Raw genomic sequence first — 17317 nt, 5'->3', positions numbered from 1 at the left:
GTAGTATTTATTGTGTTTCTCTATTTTGTATTTCTTATAAAACGGAATTAAATCTAGAAGCATGGTCTGATTTGTTGTTTGCTAGTTTGGGCAAGATAGGGGCTCTGTATTCTTAGTGTTGCACCGTATCTGAGACATGTGTCTTATCATCTCCATTGTGAGCTTGTCCGCCTGATCCACCTGATGGAAAAAAAAAAGCAGCCTTAGATAGTTGTCTGTTTTATCAGAGGTTGCAAAATGGTGATTCTCGAATTCTCGCATACCTCCTGTGCTTATTAGCTGGAAGTTTTGTATAAAAAATATCTCTGGGGCACCTGGGTGGCTCAGTCAGTAAAGCGTCTGACTTCATCACAGGTCATGATATTGTGGTTTGTGAGTTCGAGCTTTTCGTCAGGCTCTGTGCTGACAGCTCAGAGCCTGGAGCCTGCTTCAGATTCTGTGTCTTCCTTTCTCTGTCCCTCCCCTGCTCTCTGTCGCTTGCTAGGTCTCTCAAAAATAAACATTTTAAAAAATATTAAAAAAGAATTTTCCCTCATGACTTGTGAGGTTCCACTGAAATATATAGTTCATATAGGAGTCAGGTAATGCTTGGATTCATTAACTTTGTTTTCTAACTTTGAGAATGAGTTGATACCCAGCAACTAACTTGTATTCTTTTAAGCATCATTGCTACCTGTAAGTTGATAGCTTTTAGGATTTTAATCCACTGTAGTCTGAGAGACATCAATTTTATACCTTTTTTTGAATCCTAAAATTTTATATTGGCCATATGGAGCCCTTCAGATTGGCTCCCACTTGACAAGAACTTATTATTTTTTATTATTTTTTTAAGACAACTTTTTAAAAGCAGGACTTAAAAGACTAGGAGTCAGAGAAACAAGCAGGAAAGAACAAGGAAAAAGAAGTTTAAAATTAATGGTTTTTATCTTGAAATGCAAAGAGTAGTGTCATATTCTGAGTTTCAGGTTAAGTGTTCAACATTAAGTGAATTATTTTCTCATGTTACATTGACCTAAAACATGTTAGCTTGTTATGGATCACAAAATTTTACAACCTGTTTGCTTATCACAGAAGATTTTGATATCAAAAATAGGCAGAATAAAATTAACTGTTAGGATCATTTTTCCTAGTAAGTAGAAGTTAATATCTATGAACACTGCAAACTTTGGCAGACTTTGTAGCTTCTTCTCTTAGAATGAAATGTTTAAATAAAAATTAAAACAAGCGTGACCAAATTGGTTTAAAGCCTGTGTGCAATTTTTCTGAGTTTTGTATGTGGTCCTTAAAGCAGAAAACAATGTAAGTTATTTTGAAGCTTTCATTGAAAATATTGTTATCCTCTAAGTAAGAAGTTGCCTGTAACTGAATAGCATTTGAATGGTTTTCTAAAGCACCTCCATACTCATTATTTCATTTCATCCTGATTGTTAAGTTAGACTGGCTGAGCGATATGCCTGTTAAAGATATGCATAGGTCTTATCAGCCCAAGAGACTTGCCCAAACCAGTAAATGATGGAATTGAGGCTAGAACAACAGCATTCTGAAACCTGATGCTATCCTTGCTTTTTCTGTTAGGCTCTTCTATAATAAACTGAGCAGTTTTACAGAGTATATAAATAACAGCATTCTAATCAGTCTCTGAAAGTGTGTACCTCACAGTGGCATACGTTTTATTTTTTAAAGTTGTATATAAGATTACTAAACTTCTAAGTTCTTTCTTTCTCATTTTAGTTATTCTTGAGAATGTCCAAATATATTATCTACTTCATGAAATAAGACTATGTGTTAATTATAAGGCAGGCATCTGGCTACAGAACAGCAAATGCAGCTCTCAACAGAGCATTTCACGTGTTAATGGTGATGTAAATTAAAGCATTGCTTCAAACCCTTTGGTGTGTCTAAAAGTCATTTTTATTCGTTGATGGGTATGAAGTATGCTATGAAGAAATTTCCAAAATTACTACTTGTATGGAAGAGTTTATTTTGTTTCATTTCTGTATACAATTTTATTGATCTTAGTTCTAATTTGGGATCACAGTAATTTTTGTCCTTATATTTTATTCATTATCCTTTAATAACATTATCTTTGATTTTGTGGTTCTTATGACTGAGAATATTTTCAACAGTTAATTCAGTTAAGATAATATCAGGTTTAGAACTAGCAATCACGTGATCTGAATCTGTGGTTCAGCATCAGAATAATTTGGGAGTGCTTGTTTAGTGCTTGTTAAAGTACCAGGTATGAGGAGGTGAACCAATTTGGAAATATCTGGCAACAGTTGTTACTTATCACAATGATTGTAGGAATTCTATTGACATTAAATATGCAGAAACCTATCTTCTCATGACAAAAAAAGGTGAGGGGATTTTATCCCACTGAAATTTCCAATAGTGCCCACAGGGAGAGACACACCTTGAAAAGAAAATTTTTTAATTTGCCTATGATCTTATTCCAGTTCACACTTTATTTTTAACTCATAGTTCCTGGATCCCTTGGGGGTTCGTTCATATGAACCTTTGACTTTGTCCCCTCTATCATCTCCCTGATGCCTTTTTCCCCCCCTTCCTACCTGCTTTCCTTCCATTTATCTCAACCCTGCTTGCTATTGCATACTTAAAAGTTTGGGAGAGGGAGATAAGTTTATAGATGACAGACAGAAACGGCAGATTTCTTTTTGTATATGTTTTTAAATGCTTTTTCCCCCTTTGATATTTTCCAAATTGGAACCTTTTCTTTAATTTTGCTGATTGTGTATCACTGTTTACTGTCCTTTTAAGGCTTTCCTTTTTGTCAGCCCTACCTTCACATTTGCATCTCACCTCCCCACTCAGTGAGTTTTGTACCTTCTTTTCTTTTTACTGAGGAAGCAAATAAGTGTTTATGCACCTTAAAAATTATTTTGATCTGTCAAAGTGTCTAGAATTTTTTTACATCATTCCACTGTTTATACACTAAGCAATGTCCATTAAGTAAATGTAGGATCAAAAATATAGCTCTTAAAAATGTATGTAAATGTGCTCCACAAGAGATTTTGTAGTTTTAGCCAAATAATCTTTGAAAATGAAAGCAACATACATCTCATGGGGTGACATTGAAAATTAACTTACATGGAGAATATTTTCATGTGTGATTGTGTCCTTACAATGTGCCCAGGAACAGGTCTAATGGAAGAAGATGAAGATGTTTACAAACTGTAAAACACTGGCAGAAGTTAAGATAAATAAATCGATGACATACCGTGTGTGGGGGTGGAAAGACTCTATTATAATAACATCATTTTTCTTCCAGTTCATGCATAGGTTTAGCACAGTCTCAAGAATTTGTCAGGATTTTTCAAGAAATTGACAAGCTGATTTAAATATAAATGGGAAGACAGGTGAGGAGAGTCCAGTCTTACAGGTCCAAGTTGAAACCATAATTTTTTATAAACTTACGGCAACTAAAATTGTGGTATTGACACAAGGATGAATAAGCCAGTGGAATAGAATAAGAGGATCCAGAAATAGACCTCCTCCTTTAGGTTTACCTGATTTGTAATCAGTGTGCCACTCTGGTATATTTGGGGAAGTGTGGTCTTGTCAGTAAATGGGACTGGAGCAATTAAATATTCAAACAGAGAAAAATGAACTTTGACTTCTCTTTGATACCATACACACATGCACACATACAAATTTTATTATCAAAGAAATTAAGTAACTGGCTTATAGTCATGAAGTTAGTAAAGAAGAAAAGTCTTGGGCTCAAGATTTTTCTGGCTTAGTCCAAGATGCTGCACTGCTACTCAAAGAATGCTTTTATATTTCTGTCTAATACCTCTCTGAATAAATACATCTGTATTCCCTAACTTTAGAATTTTTGTGAACTTCATATATAAAATTGTGGTAGAATATAACAGTCTTTTGTGAATTGATGGGAAAACGGATTTTGAATGTCACCATATTGGCTGCTTTAGATACTTGGCTGACAATTGGCCTTTAATTCAAATTAAGTTTTTACTTCAGTAATCTCTTCAAGTATTTTATTACTAATTTTTAAATTAAAACAGATCAGATAAATTCTTTGTGTGATATTTTAAATACAATAGCAATAAGCTTATGCTGAGATTCATCCTTATGTTTATTTTTTGTGAGTAGTTTCATTGACTTTTTAGAATTTTTGGTTCTGAGCAGAATTTTTTCTTATTAATTTATTCAGCTAGTAATGAATACCTACATGCCCACCTCTGACTCGAGATACTGTACTGAGTCAAGAAACACCGTCCCTATCCACCATCATGGAAATGGTAGTTTTGTGTTGAACATAGACCTCTCTAACAGCAGTTACAGTGTAATCATTGTAATGCTGTTGCCTTATTGCTCTTTAATTCCATTTTGTAATAACATAGTCTCTCTATTAGGATGCCCATCTTTCTCCTTCATGGTTTTTTTGTACCAAATTTACCACACATTGGATTTATATTAGAGTTTACTTGTTGGTTATTTTAGATTAGAAGCAAGAAAGCCCAGACCTTTCTCTACAACTATAAAAATGTTCAAATCTCAACAAATGTTTAGGTAATTGAATTTGAGAGGTTTTGTTTCTTTGTGTTTTACTGGTGAATCTATTCTAGGCCACTGGCCACTTTCTTGATCAAAAAATTATTTTACATTCTACTTGGATTTCTACATTAAAACATTATTTAGCTGTTCCAGTCAGTGTGTTCTCTGATTAGTGTGTTACATAGGATCATACTCTTTAGAATACTTCACTGTGAAACAGTTTATGACAGTTGGTTGTAGAGTTTTTATTTTTGCATGTGCACATTCGGTTTGGGTTGGTGTTTGGACATGGGGTTAGTTTTAGGTTTGCCTGGGTTAAATGTATCTTTCACAGTACCTTTGTGCTTCAGCTCTCTTCCCACCACTGTAACAGACCCATCAGGAGAGAAAATTAGTGTGCGTATAATGTTTGTCTAGATCAAAGTTATGCTCCCTGATAATCAAATTTATGAAGCAACCTTAACGTTGCATAAACCCACTGAGTAATCCTGATTTAAGAGAAAAAAAAATCCCAGGTCCTACAGTTTTTGTTTACCTCATTCAGGGCAGCTGGCCATGACCCTGCAGCAGGAATATTTTAAAAGAAATGCAGATGTAGTTCAGTGGTTTATTAACTGTCGCCAAAAGTTTTAACCAAAGAGAGGAAATGAGGTCAGATCTGTGAGAGTGGTTTGAGATGTGTGGGAAGATACTTCAACCCATATAACTGTATCAGGTAGTGAATGAAATTCACCCCACTACTTATGATTTTGGAGGTGTAGATAGTTTTTTAAAGAGCCCTCATGTTCAGCAGTTACAAAAGTAGTTTCCACTAAAGATTCAGGCAGTTTTTGAAACCAAACAGAAACTAGCCTTTTTGTTAGAATAATGGGACTCACCAAGGTGAGTTAGTAACAGAAATGATGTAATAATACGAGTCTGAAGATTGTAGGTTCATATGTTAAAAACTCAGTCTGGTTATTTTAAGTTTTAAAGGTTTATTTATTTTTGAAAGAAAGTATACAAGTTGGGGGGGGGGGCGGTAAAGAGATGAGGATAGAGGAACTCAGANCCACTAAAGATTCAGGCAGTTTTTGAAACCAAACAGAAACTAGCCTTTTTGTTAGAATAATGGGACTCACCAAGGTGAGTTAGTAACAGAAATGATGTAATAATACGAGTCTGAAGATTGTAGGTTCATATGTTAAAAACTCAGTCTGGTTATTTTAAGTTTTAAAGGTTTATTTATTTTTGAAAGAAAGTATACAAGTTGGGGGGGGGCGGTAAAGAGATGAGGATAGAGGAACTCAGAGATGGCTCTGCACTGACTGCAGCAAGCCTGATACAGGGCTTGAACTGAAGAACCATGAGATCATGACTTGAGCCGAAGTCAGATGCTCAACTGACTGAGTCACCCACATCCCCCTCAGTTTGTTTAAAATGCTCTTTGATGAATGAGGGAAGATTATTAAATATCTTCTGTTGTGATGATCTCCCTCTTTACCTTTATATTTTTAGGAAGTTTAACCCTAACTAGAGAAAAGGTAAGGTTACTCAATTGCTTTTAGAAAAAAAACTGCAAGCAATAGAAATGGAAACAACACATTTTTATTTTGGTTTATAGTTTACATCTAATATTTGCTTTACATTTTGTCATAAGATGTACAATTTAAGGTAACACACCTGACATGTTTATGCTGTTTGCTTTTTATATTAGCCTATTGAAACGATGTGGAAGACTACACTTTTGTTTAATGTTTATTTTTGAGAGAGAGTATGGAATGGGGGAGGGAATGAGGAGAGAGGGAGACACAGAATCCAAAGCAGGCTCCAGGTTCTGAGCTCTCAGCACAGAACCCAAAGTGGGGCTCGAACTTACCAACAATGAAATCGTGAAATGAGCCATCCAGGCACCCCGAGAGAATACACTTCTATTTAGAATCTCTTTGGTTTTTAAACTCATTGAAGCCTCAGTCTTTTTCCAGTAAAATTTTGTGTCTTTATATGTCAAATATGTAGCTAATAATCATTAGAAAAAATTTTTGTTTTTAAATATTTTTATTTATTTCTAGGAGAGAGAGACAGCGTGAGCAGGGGAGGGGCAGAGAGAGAGGGAGATACAGACTGAAACAGGCTCCAGGCTCCGAGCTGGCAGTCAGCACAGAGCCCGACGCGGGGCTCGAACTCACGAACCACGAGATCATGACCTAAGCGAAAGTCGGACACTTAACCGACTACGCCACCCAGGCGCCCCGTCATTAGAAAATTTTTATGTGATTTATTACCCATTAAACTTACTTCTAGTGTATCCCAGATTTAAGAATCACATGACAGGGGCACCTGGGTGGCTCAGGTCGGTTAAGCATCCGACTTTGGCTCAGGTCATGATCTTACTGCTCGGGAGTTCAAGCCCCGCCTCAGGCTCTGTGTTGACAGCTCGGAGTCTTGAGCCTGCTTCAGATATCTGTCTCCATCTCTCTGCTCTTCCCTGGATCACTTGCTCTTTCTGAAATAAAAATAAAACATAAAAGTTAAAAATAGAATGTCATACATCATATTAAATGCTCTTCATGAGGTATAGTGGGTCATAATTAAAAGCTTTAAGTGAATTATTCAGATATAATTGTTTTTTAAAAGCTCAGTCTACTAATTATTCATCCTTGAATAAGGTAATTAGCTTCTCTAAGCCTGTTGTGTTAAATGGAGATAATATTTCCTTGTTCCTTGTCCCATTGTTAAGAGGATAGCATATGTATATTAGTTTTCTGGGGCTGCTGTAACAAAGTACTACAGTTAGGTGGTTTAAAACACAAATTTATTGTCTCGTACTTTGAGGCTAGAAATAAAATCAAGGTGTTGTCAGGGCCATGTTCTTTTGAAGACCAAAGAGGCATTCTTTCCTTCTTGCCTCTTCCTAGCTTCTAGTGGTTGCTGGCAATCGTTGGCATTCCTTGCCTTATAGATGCATTACTTCCATCACTGCCCACATAATTATGTGGCATTCTCCCTGTGTGTGTCTCCTAATTTCCTTCTCTTACAAGGACACCAATCATTGGGTAGGAGCCTGACCTAATCCAGTATGACTTCATTTGAACTTGGGTACATTTTCAAAGACTGTGTTTGCAAATAAAATCAAATTCACAGGTACTAGGAGTTATGAATGGAACAAACTTGTTTGTTTGGCCCACATGCACGATACATTCATTCCAAGCCAGTATCCCCAAGAATTGTACCCCAGCCTATCATCAGTTCAGTGTCTAAAGTCTCATCTAAATAACCCAAGTCCAAACCTCATCACATCATCTCTGTCAGATGAGACACCTAAATATGGTCCATCCTGGGACAGAATTCTTCTCCATCTATAGACATATGAAACTTAAAAAACAAGTCATCTGCTTCTAAAATAACAGTTGTGGGACAGGCGTAGGATAGACCTCCCCACTGCAAAAGGGAGAAATTGGAAGGAATGAAGGAGTTACAGTACCAAGCAAGTCTGAAAACCAGCAGGGCAATTGCACTTGTTTCAAGGCCTGAGAATAATCCTCTGTGGCTAGATGCTCTGTCCTTTGGATCTACTGCTGTCCCATTCCTCTAGCTTTTGCATCTGTGGCTCTGAAGTCATTTTTACTTCATCCCATCTTTACCCCTTTCAAGCCAGGCTGATAGTTTCTGTAGATATGACATTCTCAAAAACTTTGGTCTTCCCTTAATGTCAAGGGACTGTCCTGCTATACCTATTGACTCTGCATCCTCCGTATTCTGTCTGGAGAAGCTAAGACCTTTCCAGATCATCAAGTGCTGGTTTTCTTTTTCTTAGCAGTAGCTTCTTCAGGTGTGTCTGGGTGGCTCAGTTGGTTGAGCATCCAGCTCTTGATTTCAGCTCAGGTTATCATCTCAGCGTTCAGGACTTTAAGCCCCATGTCAGGCTCTGTGCTGCCAGCATGGACCCTGCTTGGGATTCACCCTCTCCCGTTGTTCTGCCCCCATGCTCTCTCTCAAAATGAATGAATGAATGAATGAATGAATGAAACAGTTCCTTCTTTTATCTTTCACTTATTTCACTGTAAGCAACTAGGAGAAACCAGACCACACCTTCAGCACGTTGCTTGGAAGTCTCAGCTAAATCTCTGTACCAGTTTTGTGGTCCGCCCAACATAATACATTTCAGTTGAGTTCCCCATTTCCAATAACATCTTTCTTGTTTTCTTCTGAGACCTCACTTGGAACATCTTTATAGCATTCATATTTCTGCCAACATTGCTCATGACAGCATACCTATTCTCTAAGATGTTAGCCACTCTTGATAAATTCCTCACATCTGTCTGAACTGTCACCAGAATTGCCTTTAATAACCATGTTTCTACCAACTCTCTCTTCAAGGCAATTTGGGCTTTTTGTGAACAGCTCCAAATATTTTCAAACTCTTCCCATTACCCGACTGCAAAGTCACCTCTTCATTTTTAAGCATTTTTATAGTAGCTTGTCACTGTGAGTACCAAAATCTGTGTTAGTTTCCTAGGGTTGCTATGGCAGATTACCACAGCTGAGTCACTTAAAATGACAACCTTTTGGGGAGTCGCAATTCAATACGGTATAGCATTCTATGCAGCTTTCAGTGTCTCATAGAGCATGCTTAATAAGTAGTTCCTGCCTTTTTTAAGGGACCCTCATGGACCCTCCATGTCTCGCATATAGTATCGCTTATGAATATTAAGTCATTAAATGGACTTTCTCAAGGAGATGAAAAAAACTGATTATTTTGAACACGTAAACCCTGTTTACAATGAGGTTCCAGAACTCAGGACGAAGGTCAGATCAATATTATCCTTTGAGGAATTAGACTGCCCTCATTTTAGACTTTTTTCTACCACTCTGTATCATTGATTCTTTGCCGACTCCAACTGACCATCTTGTTATCTTACCATTTCCTGAGTTAGTTTCTAGAACCTAGTTTTCAGAATCCAGCACTTTCTAATAGTCTGTGTGGAGCTGAACCCTTTTCAGGACCCCGGAACTACTAGGATCACTATTACTGTTTGAAATTAGTAGTTGACAACCTGCTGTAAAATGAAACCTTGAATTATCTTGAATTCTAGTGCACTGGCCACTAAACTCTTCCATCAAAACAACCTTCAGATTTTTTTTAAAATAAAAATTACTCCCTGAGGGTAATTCAGTAGGTCTTGAGTAAGTCTCAGGGAATCTATATTTCCGAAAGAATACACAGGTCTGAGAGGTTCAGGAGCTGCCATTCCAAACTTTCTGGATGTAGAAAAGAATGAAAAGAGTAAAGTAGATTTATTTATTTTGTGGTTGTTCTGTTGTTACATTGTTTTTCTTGCCCTGTGTTTTTCGCAGTAATTTTATCATCTCTTTTGTTTATGATTAATAATGGGAAGGTCTCTAACACAACAGACTTCTTAAGGAAATTAATGAAAACTTATAAAATCATATCATTTCTACTAGGATAATTATCAAGTGTTTGCCTTTGCTCAGTTGTCAAGAATGAACTTGAAAAATCCTTACATAAATAGCATGTAAGGGGTAGCACACTATTGTGTAATAAACTCTGGTCAAGAGTCCTGACTGACTTAGCTGCATATTGCATTTAGAGCAGTCATCTGTGACATTATAGCACAAATCTCCATGTCCAATACATTCTTATCCAAGTAGTGATTAAGAAATGGTAAATGCTAAGGGGGATGTCAGCGATGAATTGAAGATGGTCATCCCTCTAACAGAGGCAGAAACACATCTGCTTATAGACTACCATTAGCAATGGTATAACCTAGATAGCACATTCATATGCTGCTTTTCACTAATTTTGGAATAATTTGAGACTTAATGGAGAAGTTGTAACACTCAAAAAAAAATAAATTTTACAGCAGACCCTTTACCCAGATTTTCATATTATTTTACCACATTTGCTTTATCGTTCATTTCCTGTCCCCATTTCTGCATATTCGTTTCCCCTTACGTCCATTTTTTTTCTTGGTATTTTTAAAGGAAGTTGCAGACATACTGTCCCTTATCCATAAACGTATCCATGTATGTTTTCTAAGAACAAGGACATTCTTTTATGTAACCACAAGTATCTAAGTCAGGAAATTAACAATGATATAATACCACAATAAAAAAATAAAAAAGCCCAGCCAGCTTATTCAAACTTTGCCAGAGGGGGACAGGAGAGAGTGAGGATTGGGAAAGAGATTGACTTGGGGACTCACACATGGTATCATTTGTCAGGGCCCTTTATTTTTTTAAATCCTGCACTATTTCTGTCTTTTAAGACTTAAACATTTCTGAGGACTATAGGCCAATTTTGTAAAATGTCCCTCAATTCCAAAGTAGGTTTTGAATGGCATGCTTTCAATATTTATATAATCAGATTTAAAATGTTCAATGTGTATTACAATTGGGTTTTAAATCTTATTTAATTTGTAAAGAAAGGAAGGTTTCCTGCCCTGAGGGAATTTTTTTTAGTTTTGTAGATGCAAATACTAAGTAGACTTCCAGAACTGAAATTTTGAGGGTTTTCTGTTTTTGTTTTGTTTTGTTTTTTTTGTTTTTTAAACTAAAGGCATTTGTGCATTATGAGACATTTTAAGCTGGCAATGAGTGCATCAGGAGTTTGGTGTTAGGGAGCTGATAGTATATAATCAAAGAATATCTAGACATGGGAGAGATTCCTGTTAAGATATTAGAAGGTATGAAATAAAATTGGCATAGTCATTTCTAGGGGTAAGTATATATATTTTGAATTTGGTGTTGAAAATCTTTAGTACATTAAGATTAAATAAGTGTGGGATTGGGCCTTATGTTTGAGGTAATGTAAGTGCTGCAGAGATAATCATGAACAATAGAAGCTAATAATTAGGATTCTACTAGGAAATTCATGTAATAGGTTCAGAATAAGGACTCTATAATTAGACTGAAGAATTGAGAGGATGTACTCTAGCGGGATGCTTTAGTGTAAAGTGACCTCAAAGTGGTCTTTGAATGGGACTTCATAATTGTAAAAACAGACTGGAATGATACACAGAGCATCCCTACCCTACCGACATAAAGGTTAAAGAATTGTTAAGAGATTGGAATGAGGTAGTGAACAGTTGATAGAACTGTATAAACAGAAATAATAGTAGGTACTAGAGGTTTAAAAGGATTGAGGATATCAAGACAGTATTAAAACACCGAATTCTTTCACATTTTAGATTCTTTGTACAGGAACACTGAGATAGTTATATACTCCTGGCATGAATATGACAATTTGATGTTAATGGTTTTAGTGTATAAAGTGGTTTGTTAAATTATACACTTTTAAGAAAGATAATATAGAACTGGACCTTAGGCAGTTAATGTTATATAAAAAACTCACTAATCTTAATGTGTACCCACCGTCTGACATTCTTTTAGGTACCAGGTATCTAGCTTGTAGGTGAACATAATTTGGTGGCACTTACCCTGGAGAGGGGACTGGGGAGAGTCCTATGAGTTATATGTATAATATTCTGGATGGTGGGAATTTCACAAAGAAAAGCTAGGGCAATGGGGACTGAAAGCAAAAAGAGGAACTTTCTAACACAGTTCACTCTCCAGGATTACAACTGTCTCACCTTTCCTTGTCCCTTTAACTCTTTTTTGCCTTTAAATGCCTCTGTATAACTTTGCAACTTTGCACTGACAGTGTGTCCTTGGCATCATCTCTGCCCTGTGGGCTGGATTGTATATATAGCACTACTCTACATAGAGATGGTATACAATAGCATAAAGCTGATGGAAGATTTTGTTTATCTGAGCTACTAAATCTGCATGTTATGGTTTTCTATACATTTTTCTTTTTTAAAAGGACACTGTCAAGTACCTTTAAATGGTTATTGTAATAACAATTTTCTGCTTGAAGTTTTTGTTTCTATTGACTGCCCTTTAATTTTCTTGTTTGGAATGGGATATAAGTTAAAGAGGCTTTTTATATATATGTCTCAAATGATCAAGATTAAAGCTCTAGGAAAAATACGTATTGTTTAATTTTAGTTCTTGTCAGTAAAATAATAGTATTTTATGGAGAGTATTCCTTTAAGATTTTTAAAGTATTTTAAAATAAGATGTAATTTGGATTTCTTTTCTTTAAGAAATGGTTTTTGGGGCTCCTGGCTGGCTCAGTCCGTAGAGCATGCAACTCTTGATCTGAGTCTTGAGTCAAGTTTGACCCCACGTTGTACACAGAGTTCACTTTTTAAAAAAACTTGTTTTTTCTTTATATAGAGGTATATCTTATGACCTAATGCATTTTTAAAAATATAGTCCAAAAAAGTACAGATTTAGCTCTCCATGTTTCAGTAACACTGCAAGTAAATTTCAGCCCAACTGTATTTCAGTGGCTTCAAATCTGAGTTTGCTTAGCTATTTGTAACCTTGTTAATAAACTGGAAATTTTGTTGGTGTTTTTAGTTTTCTGGTATTAATATTAGTATGTGTGACATTACTTGCTAAAATTATGTTTTAAACTAAGCTTCCAGGAACAAATACAAGTTTTTTGTATGACATTAGATGTAATGATTTAAACTGAACTGCCAGAGATAAATACAGGTTTATTTTTCTCATGTTTTCTAGTCTTGTTTTCCCTCACACACATTAAGTCAATGTGTGAAGTTTTCCCTCCAGTATTAATTTCCTGTTATAATATATAGGAATTAGTAGTTAGTGGAATGGTTATTTCTTTTATTGATTGAATTTTTAGTGTAAGTAACTCTTATTTGAGGAATGGCCTTGTCAGAAATTTTGCTGACCACAGCTGCTTTGTTGTAGGAGGCCTGACAAATGGTAGTGGTCGATATATCTCTGCAGCGCCTGGAGCAGAAGCAAAATACCGGAGTGCTTCAAGCACTTCCAGTCTGTTCAGCTCCAGCAGCCAGCTCTTTCCTCCTTCCCGGCTTCGGTATAATAGGTCTGATATTATGCCTTCCGGCCGAAGCAGATTATTAGAAGATTTCAGAAACAACCGCTTCCCAAACCTTCAACTTAGAGACTTGATTGGACACATAGTGGAGTTTTCTCAAGATCAGCATGGTTCTAGGTAGGTGATTATGATTTATGACTTACATTTTTGCTTTGAAAATTACTGCCTTGTAAGAGTCTAAATTTTTCTTGACTGGGATCATTTAAGGACGTTTTTACAAAATAAATGCCCAATATGGATTTCTTCTTTGGCATTGGGACATAAGATAAAAATACAGATTTTTAAACTATTTCTTGTTTCCCAGTTTTCTATAATGAGACTACTTTAAAACAAATATAGCATTGCCCCTTTTTTTTGGATTGTTTTTATTACATTGACACTGAATACACTTAATTTTTTGGGGGGGGGAACCAAAAAAGCTCTGAATTACATTTGTGGATGTAAATGTCCCTGATGTAGTCTTTGTCTAAAAAACAAAAATGAAAAAGAAAGTTAAATGCTTTTGTGTTCCTTCATAGATTTTATTTGATGTGTTGTGTCCCTCAGTTGAAACATTTAACTTTTGTTTTAGAAAAATTTGCTGCCTTTGTACATTAAACATAATACATGTTCTCTATAGTACTTGAGGTACATGTAAATTAGTGTTCTCAAGATAGAGCACAAAAAGGAAAATAGAATTGTAACACATTTATTGAATTTAATTTTTCCTTTTACAGTTTTATCTCCCTAAACTTGAAAATTTTTTAAGAGTAGCAAATCAACCTTGTATCACTCAAGGTGGCTAGGAATTCATTTGTGTTTGAGTTTATTTCTCAGGACTCTTTCATTATACTCTAAACTTAGATATTTAGTAATATGAAAACTGTATGAATAACCAATAAAATCTAGTTTTCTTCATTGATCATAATGCAACCAGAACGAACTTAAGATTAAACATCTTTATATCGAAACTTCTCCCTAACTGGTAGTTATTTTAAATTAAGGCATTATAAAGAAATGCTTCATAGCTTTCATCTTTTTTCCTTTAAATTTGCTGTTTAAGGGATTAAATGTGTTAATACTATTCCTGGAAGTAATTTTATGTGCTTATGGTGTGTAATACTCACGTCAGATACAGACTTTGCAGGAGCTTGTTCTCAATGTGCTGTCATGACATATAAAATGTTTCCTACATAGATTTATACAACAAAAACTAGAGAGAGCTACTCCAGCTGAGCGACAGATGGTATTTAATGAAATTCTACAAGCAGCCTATCAATTAATGACAGATGTTTTTGGAAACTATGTCATACAGAAATTTTTTGAGGTAAGCACATATACATGTTTGCGTATCCAACTATATGCTGAATGCTTAGAAAAGTTCAGAAAGTTGGGTAAGAGTCATTTTCATATAAAAATACATGCACCTGGGGAAAAATATTTATAAAGAACTCTTAAAACTCAACAACAGAAAGACAACTCTATTAAAAAATGGACAGAGATGGGCACCAGGGTGGCTCAGTTAGTTGAGCATCTGACTTGGGCTCAGGACATGATCTCACAGTTTTTGAGTTTGAGCCCCGTGTTGGGCTCTGTGCTGTTCGCTCACATTCCGCTCTGCATCCTCTGACCCCCTTTCTGTGCCCCTCCAGAGAGAGCTTGCGCTCTCTCAAAAGTATATAAACATTAAAATAACAGGAGGAGCACCTGGCAGGTTCTGTTGGTGGAACATGTGACTCTTGATCTCAGGGTTGTAGGTTTGAGCGCCGTGTTTGGAGAGATTAATTGAAAAATAAATACATATATATATATATTTTTTAAAGTAAAATGGACAGAGGAACTGAAGAGACATTTCTCCTCAGAAGATACACAAATAGGCAATACTCACATGAAAAGAAGCCAACATCCTTAGTCATTAGGGAAATGCAGATCAAAACCACAGTGAAGTTCTATGTGACATCTACTAGGATGGCCAGAAAGGGGTGGTAGTGGATGTAACAAATGTTGGTGGAGATTTGGAGAAATTGGAACCTCCTATATTGTTGGCAGTAATGTAAAGTGGGTGGAGCCGTTGGGAGAAAGTTTGGAACTTCCTTCAAACTTTTTTTTCTTTTTTTTTTTTGAGAGAGCGAGCGAGCGAGAAAGCGAGCGAGAGCAGGAGCATGCATACTTGTGAGCAGGGAAACAGAGAGAAAATCCCAAGCAGACTTCATACCCAGTGGAGGGAGCACAAGGCTCCATCTCGTGACCTTGAGATCATGACCTGAGCCAAAAATCAAGAGCTGCACACTTAACCAACCACCTGAGCCACCCAGGCATCTGGGCAGTTTCTTAAAAAGCTATAAAGTTATTTTACAACCCAGGAATTCTACTCCTGTATACTGAAAAGAATCAAAAACAAGGACTTAGACACCAGTGTTTGTTTCAGCATTATTCACAATAGCCAAAAGGTGGAAACAACCCATATGTCCAACAAATGACTGGATAAAGGTGGTATATGCATACAATAAGAATGTTATTCAGCTGTAAGGAATAAAGTTCTGTTAGTACATCGTGGGTGAAGCTAAGTAAAATCAGCCAGATGCAAAAGGACAAACATCATAGTGTTTTCTTATGTGAGATAGCTAGAACAACCAAACTGATTAGGGGCACAAAGTAGATAAGGGTTTACCAGATGCTGAGGGTGGGGTGGGGGTTTCTGCTTAATGTACGCAGTGTTTTCTCTTTGAGGCAATGGGAATGATTTGGGAACAGTTTGTAGTGATAATTGTACAACATTGTGAATATAATCAATGCCATTGAATATGCACTCAAAATGGTTAAAACGACATGCGATATATGTGTATATCTTATCACAAAAATATTTTTAAAATATATGGGCCTACTTTAAATGAGATTACTATTAATCTGATTAATATTTAGGTTTCGTGCATTTTGTAATTTAGCTAATTTTCAGGTTACAGCAAAGTATCTGTGTAGTAGTTTGACTTAAGTTTCCTCTACAGTTAAATCAGAATATGGTTGGTCTGAATATAATTTGGTCTGAATGTATGGCTCAGACGTTCATTACATTAAAGATGAGGGGATTTTATTTGTTTAAAATGAAGAGTAATGATGTTTACTTTAAAAGAATAACAGGTGGTTAATGTATTAGTAACAAGGATATTTTAAATAGTGAGGCTTAACCATCGATAAAAGTAATTGTTATTTCAAGCAGTTTTGGATTTATCTTAATTAGCTTTTACCTAAATCCTCTTCCTTATATGATTACAAAATGTGTTATTTTAAAATTAGAACAAATAGGCTGCAAACACTGGGTTATTCAGGTTTAACAAAATTTATGTGATGGTTATTTTTATTAATACTTATTTCTTTTCTATCAGTTTGGGAGTTTGGATCAAAAATTAGCTCTCGCCACTCGTATTCGTGGGCACGTTCTGCCTTTAGCCTTGCAGATGTATGGCTGTCGTGTTATCCAGAAAGCTTTAGAGTCTATTTCATCTGACCAGCAGGTAATTGTAAGTTAAGACAAAATTTTTGTTACTTCATTCAGTTTTAAAATTATTCCTTTTTCTCATAATCTTACAATATTTCCTCGATAAGAATAAAACTTTTAAAAATGTCTCAAACAGTACCTTATTAATTACATGTTATACTGTAGATCTTTGATCTGTCCTCTTCATTCTCTTCGACATGTCTTCCTCTTTAAATGAAGATAATTTGAGTGCCTAGTGTGTGGTAAGCAGAACGCTATACTTGGTTATTTGATTTTGTATAGTGTCAGGAATACCTTTTACTTTTTCCAAAGTGTATTTGGATACTACATTTGTAACCACAAGAATAAAATTTTCTTTTTTCTATAAA

The 17317-nt window shown here is 35.8% G+C and overlaps 1 protein-coding gene across 7 annotated transcripts in view; it reads left to right on the top strand.

Annotated features, from left to right (window-relative positions):
• The window catches only part of PUM2 (pumilio RNA binding family member 2), a 97383-nt gene that overhangs the window by 67924 nt on the left and 12142 nt on the right, over positions 1-17317 (top strand). For 5 of the 7 annotated variants that reach the window (XM_077751064.1, XM_077751066.1, XM_077751062.1 and 2 more), the window contains 3 exons: positions 13324-13591; positions 14651-14780; positions 16837-16971. In XM_077751064.1, coding sequence (XP_077607190.1) covers positions 13324-13591; positions 14651-14780; positions 16837-16971 — 533 coding nt within the window. The remainder of the gene's footprint in view (positions 1-13323; positions 13592-14650; positions 14781-16836; positions 16972-17317) is intronic. The other 2 variants (XM_077751067.1, XM_077751065.1) reach the window with 1 other exon arrangement.

The sequence above is a fragment of the Crocuta crocuta genome, unplaced genomic scaffold (assembly GCF_008692635.1).
Source record: "Crocuta crocuta isolate KB4526 unplaced genomic scaffold, BGI_CrCroc_1.0 scaffold129, whole genome shotgun sequence".
Lineage (NCBI taxonomy): Eukaryota > Metazoa > Chordata > Mammalia > Carnivora > Hyaenidae > Crocuta > Crocuta crocuta.
The sequence above is the reverse complement of the archived record's forward strand: the minus strand, read 5'-3'. Positions and strand labels throughout refer to the sequence as shown.